The 6,777-nt window shown below is 56.8% G+C and overlaps 1 protein-coding gene across 1 annotated transcript; it reads left to right on the top strand.

Annotated features, from left to right (window-relative positions):
* The first annotated feature begins 205 nt into the window (after positions 1-205).
* Positions 206-2,457, top strand: FOXC1 (forkhead box C1). The gene has a single exon (XM_058034585.1). It carries the CDS (start codon positions 206-208, stop codon positions 1,907-1,909), a length of 1,704 nt encoding a protein of 567 aa, XP_057890568.1. The 3' UTR covers positions 1,910-2,457.
* The last annotated feature ends 4,320 nt before the right edge of the window (positions 2,458-6,777 follow it).

The raw sequence follows: 6,777 nt of genomic DNA on the forward strand, positions 1-6,777 counted from the left end.
GCTTTCCCGGGCGAAGAAGAGGAGGCTTTCGGCGCTGCCGTCGTTATTCTTCCTCCCTTTTTCCGCGCTCCGCCGGGGGGGTGGGGGGGTGGGGGTTGCCCGGCCGCCCGGTCCAGCTCGGTCCGCGGAGCGGCGGAGGGGTGGAGGGGGAAGGGACGCGCTGTTTGGTCCGGCGGGGAGGGTGGGGGAAAGCTGACGGGAGGACATGCAGGCTCGCTACTCCGTGTCCAGTCCCAACTCCCTAGGAGTGGTGCCGTACCTCGGCGGAGAGCAGAGCTACTACCGTGCCGCTGCGGCGGCGGCCGGCGGGGGCTACACGGCCATGCCGGCCCCGATGAGCATGTACTCCCACCCGGCCCACGAGCAGTACCCGGCCGGCATGGCCCGAGCCTACGGGCCCTACACGCCACCGCCGCAGCCCAAGGATATGGTGAAGCCGCCCTACAGCTACATCGCCCTCATCACCATGGCCATCCAGAACGCTCCCGATAAGAAGATCACCTTGAACGGGATCTACCAGTTCATCATGGAGCGGTTCCCTTTCTACCGGGACAACAAGCAGGGCTGGCAGAACAGCATCCGCCACAACCTCTCCCTCAACGAGTGCTTCGTCAAGGTGCCCCGCGACGACAAGAAGCCCGGCAAGGGCAGCTACTGGACCCTCGACCCCGACTCCTACAACATGTTCGAGAACGGCAGCTTCCTCCGCCGCCGCCGCCGCTTCAAAAAGAAGGACGCCGTCAAGGACAAGGAGGAGAAGGACCGCCTGCACCTCAAGGACCATGCCCCGCCGCGCCCGCCGCCGCCCGCCGCCGCCGCCGAGCCCGAGGGCGGCCCCGCCGGGGGCAGCGCCGCGCCGCCGCCGCCGCCCGTCCGCATCCAGGACATCAAGACGGAGAACGGCACGGCCTCGCCGCCGCAGGCCGTGTCCCCCCCGGGCGCCGCGCCGCCGCTCGGCGCCGTGCCCAAGATCGAGAGCCCCGACAGCAGCAGCAGCCTCTCCAGCGGCGGCAGCCCCCGCAGCACCCTCCCCTCCAGCCGCTCCCTCAGCCTGGAGGCCCCCGAGCCCCCGCCGCCCCCGCCGCCGCCCCCGCCGCCGCCCCACCACCACGGCCCGGGCTTCAGCGTGGACAACATCATGACCTCGCTGCGGGGCTCGCCGCAGGCCGCCGCCGAGCTGGGCGCCGGCCTCCTGGCCCCCGCCGCCGCCGCCCCGCGCACCGGCATCCCGCCCGCGCTGTCCCTCGGGGGATACTCGCCGGGACACAGCTCCGTCTACGGCTCGCCCTGCGGCCAGGCGGCCGCCGGCGCCGCCGCCGGCACCTACCACTGCAACATGCAGGCCATGAGCCTGTACGCGGCGGCGGGCGGCGCCGACCGGCCCGGCCACCTGCCCTCCGCGGCCGCCAGCCCCGCCGAGGACCCGCTGCCCGAGTACGCGATGCCCTCGGGCGGCGGCGGCGGCGGCGGCGGCGGCGGGGCGGGGGGCGGCGGCGGCGGGGCGCTGGGGCACGGCGGGCTGGGCGGCGCGGCGGGCGGCCACCAGGAGGGGCACCACCCGCACCCGCACCAGGGCCGCCTGGCCTCCTGGTACCTCAACCAGGCGGCGGCGGCCGCGGCGGCGGCCGCGGCGGCGGCGGGGGAGCTGGGCCCGCTGGCGGGCGCGGCGGGCTACGCGGGGCCGCAGCAGGGCTTCGCCGCCGCCCCGAGAGAGGTGTTCGAGGCGCCGCGGCTCGGGCTGAGCGCCTCGCCGGGCGGCGGCGGCGGCGGCGGAGGAGGCAGCGGGGCAGGGGGCGGCGGCGGCGGCGGCGGGGCGGGGGGCGGCGGGAGCTGTCAGATGGCCTTCCCCGGCAGCCAGCCGCTCTACCGCACCTCCGGGGCCTTCGTCTACGACTGCGGCAAGTTCTGAGCGCGCCCCGTCGCGGGGACACCGCGGGAACTCAGCTCCGCTCCGCACCGAGCCGCCGGCCCTCGCAGCGCCCGCGGAGGGAAGCGGGCGCATCGCGAAAAGCTTTTGTACAGAGACAGCCCCAAAGCATGTCTTGGTTTGTTAAAGGACAGTGTTACTCCAATAACACGTAAGTTTTGTTTTTCTAATTGCTTTGAGAAATACTTTTTTTTCCCGCCCCCCATCCCGCGCTCTTCCCCGTCCCTTAAGGTATTGTCATGCCCCGTGTTTAAAAGGGAGCGAAAAGTCCAGCGTAGAGTACCAGCTTCTTTCCCCCTCCCCTTCCTCTTCTACAAGGACTTGTTTTAAAATGTAAATGGCGACATAGTAATTTATTTTTAATTTGTAGTTGGATGTTGCGGACCAAATGCCAGAAAGTGTTTCCCCCTTTCCTGAAAAGTGACGTTATAATTGACTGAAACGCTGATTTTTTTCACTATATATAAAAAGGGAAACTGTATTAATCTTATTCTATCAATATTTTTCTTTTTTTTTTTGTTGAAAATATTCTGAAGGTATTGCATTGTTTGTTTATTAATAAATTACCATTCAGTTGGAATGATCCTTTACACGTCTGTATATTTTAATGCTTTCATTTAGAGAGAGAGAGAAAGAAAGAGAGGGAAAAGGGATTTCATAACTAACTTTGTCGCTGGAACAGCTTGTTCCCCTCCACACAAATTCCAAAGACCATTTAGGAACTGCCAGGTCGAAAAATCCCTTTTCAGTCTCTTCTGCAATATGTTCCACTTAGTCAGCTCGCCTTATCCGCTAGGAAAAAAATACTTTCCCATGGCAGCTCTGAGTTGGCAAATAAACAAACACGTTTTCTTAGCAATTAATGGCAAGACCTGGAAACATTTGACCATACACAGTAGTATGGCGACATTAGGTTGTTTTAAATGATATGCCTATGTAAGGATATATTAAGTGATAACTCCGAGGTAGAAGTGCATGCACTAGATTCCAGACCATGTGTAACTGTATATGTCGAGCTATCGATCCCTCTGTGTGTGTTTCGAATGTATTTATATCTAGGATTTACATATGTACCTATATTTAAAGAAGGATTACGTATTTATTTATAGTTTCATATACGTATTGCATATTTTTCTAAACTCCAGTGTATAGCAGATGCCAAATAATCTGTAGTACGTGTACTCTTAAATATAATGCCAGCATATAAATTACTGCTTCTTAGAAGTGATAGCAAAGCGTGCAATCGCATCAGTGAAGCCGCTTCTGTAACACATAAAGTTCTATTTTATTTCGGGGCCGAGGGGCAAGAGTAGTAGTGTTAAAGGGTACTTGTACAGTCTACCCTTACACCTTTACAGCTCTGCATTACTACCGTCCTTCAGGGACTTCACTGGTCTGCGTCTCAATTGCTCGGACAGATTATTTTTCAAATATTTTGTGGGGGCGAATTTTTCTTATATAGTTGCTTGGGTGCTGTTTTGGTTTGGTTTTTCTTTCTTTTTTTTTTTTTTTTTTTTTTCTTTTTTCTTTTTTTCTTTTTTTTTTTTTTTTTTTTTTTTTTTTTTTAATTTCCTCTCCTTGCTCAGTTTTCCTCAAATCGGAAAAAAATATATATATTACCAGGGTAGCAAATGAGTGCTGCACAGACTGGCACCTTGTCAGATCAAGAATTCTACCTTCTGGAAAATTTACTATTAAGAAACTACGGTCAGTGGGGATCACCTTCCCCTTTTGTAAGTAACCACCAAAATACAATAAATCCATTAACTTAAAAGAACCGGCCTTGTCAGTCAGACTTGGAAATAAGTTTATTTGATTACAGATATTTAAGGCCTAAAATCTGCTTTCAAGATAATACAGTTTCCTATCAGGATCTCTTATCTAAAGGCAACACTTAGCAGTAATTGCTGTTGCATTGTTAAGGGTTACGCTGTAAATAAATACAAAGGTATTTACAGTTCAACCTTATTACCTCGCTTTTGAGCTGTGCTTCCTTCCAAAGCAATAGTCCCATGTTTAGAAAACACCTCCAGCAGATGGAATGAACCGGGGGGAGTGTGTCATCTTAGAACGCGTGGGCTTAGAACACGTTTATTTAAGTATGGCGTAGTCTTTGCTTTTTCGTGCTAGTACCTCTACGAAGATTACCGGGTGCCTTATTTACATTTATTTGTTTGCTGAGTTGGGTAAGGGAACCTTAAACGCTCCATCGCTCAGTTGTGGTAAAGCTGATGAGGAGGACGAGCAAAGCTGAGCGCCTTCGCTCCAGGGACATATTTTAATTTCTGCTCCCCGTTTTTCACCAGTAAAGGGAAACAAAATGTTACCTATTCTCGGTGGGGCTCGCTTTCTGCTCCGCACCGTCCCTCTCCCGCCCACCGCCGCCTCCTTGGGAGCGGGGCTGCAGCGCCGGAGGCACGGCGGGGCTCTCGCTGCCTTACGCCCCCGCTCCCCCTCGCTGCAGAGGGGACCCTCGGCGGGGCAGCTCCCTCTGCCTTGGCACATGCGTTTGCCAGCGGGGTGGCTGCATAATAAGCCCATTCCTGCCCCCCGTCATGTATTAAAAATAAAATTTAAAGAAGGCAGAGGGTAGAGGCGATTGAGCCTGCTATTTGCCTGTTATTTTTGTTGCGATCAGGCGCCGGCTTTCCTGTAGTTTGGGTTTTCTCAGCGGTCTGCAGCGGTAGGGTGTTTGTGGCGAAAATAAATAGCGGGGAGCGCAGTTGTCAGCCCGGCTTGTTTAATAACCCGTTGCATTGTCAGTGGTGCTGCTCGGCTGGGGAAGCTGGGGGGCCGTGCGAGGCTTGAACCAGTGCCGTGTGTAATTACTGCTAATGCTCGGGGCGGTGCGCGGCCCTCTGCCGCGGGGCGGCCGCGCAACTTGCGCTGCCCGTGGCCCTGGCTGCGAAAGGGCGGGCGGTGCGGGCTCGGCGGGCCGGGAGGGCGGCTCGCACTCGGGGACGGGGCACAGGGAAACTTCCCTCTCGGCCGCAGGTAGGTCGTGTCGGGATCTTCTGCCCCCGGAGGGGATCCCTTTCCTGAAGTGACGTGCGTGGTGGCGGCGGAGGTCACCTCCTGCTTCTCGGTGTGACGAGCTGGCTCACCGCACACGCGTGCCTTCGTCTTGAGTTTTAAAAACACTGCTTTATTTAAATTATTATCACAATCATAATCATAATCTTTTTTTCTCCCGCTCCCCACAGAAATTGATCACAACGAAAATAAGGTTAGCAGTACTGGCTGTCCCCGCGGCAGGCAGTGGAAGGTGCGGGCTTGGCCGCGGGAGCCCCGCCGGGCGCGCAGCCCGGTACCGCGGGTCCCTGCGCGACATTGCACGGACGGGGGTCGGCATCTCTGGGCTCTGCCGGGCCGGACCTTCGTCGTGAGGCAGCTGCTGGGATGGGGAAAGGCCGAGCAGGCTCGCTAGAAATCTTCCCGGGCTGGGGCAGCGCGATGGGAGGCAGGGAGCGGGGCATCTGCCATCGTGAACTGCGGGCGTGGGGCCCAGCGTGGGGCACGGACCCTTGTTCCTCCTGTGCTTCCCTCCCCTTGCGCACAGGAGGCAAACCCGAGCGAGCGTCCCTTCTGACCTGTGATTGTCTCCCAGCAGAACTGGGCCTGCCCTGAACGCCACGGGAGATGCAGTGCGACCTTGCGCAGCGGTGGGCACGGGACGTGCGCTGAGAGGTGTCCCCGTAAGGCCTCGACATCTGCGGTGGCAGCCCCTACAGCAAACGGGGACACTTGGCCCCAGCCATGCCTGCGGAGAGGTCATTTAGGCGCCAGGTTAGCACGGCGCTTTGTGGTGTTTTTGTTTTTTTAGCTCAAACTGATTTTTTTTTAGTTTTCCAAACTGTTGCTTTGCTTTTCGTCTATAAAACAAAACAGCTTTTTTTTTTTTTTTTTTTTTTTTTTTTTTTTTTTTTTTTTTAATAGATTTGAGGAACCATTCCATTTTCGGGGTAGTTCTGGTGGTTTCTCACTTGTACTCGCTCATCTGTCACCTAAACTGTGGAAAACGTAGAGAGGAGGAATATTCTCCTTTCTAAGTTTCCTCCTTAGTATTTCTTCTTAAAGTAATTACAGTTCATATTATGTTCCTATTATGCAAAGGTCATAATCAAAAATAGCAGAGAAATGCATGCAGATAGTCGAGAGGGCATGGATTAAAACCCCTTCCCTACCGCCACAGGCCAGGTCAGATGGAGAACATGGTGGGGCTGTTTTGTGGATGGAGACATTAATTGAGTGCTTCCAAACTGGCGTTTTATGATATCTGGGGCCCTTTTGATAGCCAAGAAGTTCGGGAAAGGCGTTTCGAAGTTAGAGGCTATTTTCATAGCCGGGCTCAACTTCGTAACGCTGTTGGTAACTCTGAGGCTGCAGCGCTTTGACCAGCTGCCTGTACGCTGCTCTCACCTCCCCAAAAGCACGCCGCTGGAGCAGGACGAGCTTAGAGTTTCGCCCTGTCTTCTGGAGGCTTGGCTTGGGCGTTTCGGGCGAGTCGCGCTTGGCGCACGCAAAAGCTGCTGCGGGTTGTGCGGGCTGTGCGGGCTGTGCGGGCTGTGCGGGCTGTGCGGGCTGTGCGGGCTGTGCGGGTTGTGCGGGCTGTGCGGGCTGTGCGGGCTGTGCGGGCTGTGCGGGCTGTGCGGGCTGTGAGGGCTGTGCGGGCTGTGAGGGTTGTGCGGGCTGTGAGGGCTGTGCGGGTTGTGCGGGCTGTGCGGGCTGTGCGGGTTGTGCGGGCTGTGAGGGCTGTGCGGGCTGTGAGGGCTGTGCGGGTTGTGCGGGCTGTGCGGGTTGTGCGGGCTTTGCAGGCTGTGCGGGCTGTGCGGGCTGTGAGGGCTGTGCGG

Source organism: Melospiza georgiana, chromosome 1 (genome assembly GCF_028018845.1).
Source record: "Melospiza georgiana isolate bMelGeo1 chromosome 1, bMelGeo1.pri, whole genome shotgun sequence".
Taxonomy (NCBI): domain Eukaryota; kingdom Metazoa; phylum Chordata; class Aves; order Passeriformes; family Passerellidae; genus Melospiza; species Melospiza georgiana.

What these genes read in the sequence shown, in the direction of transcription:
- FOXC1 (XM_058034585.1), top strand. Translation starts at nt 206, where the DNA reads ATGCAGGCTCGCTACTCCGTGTCCAGTCCCAACTCCCTAGGAGTGGTG.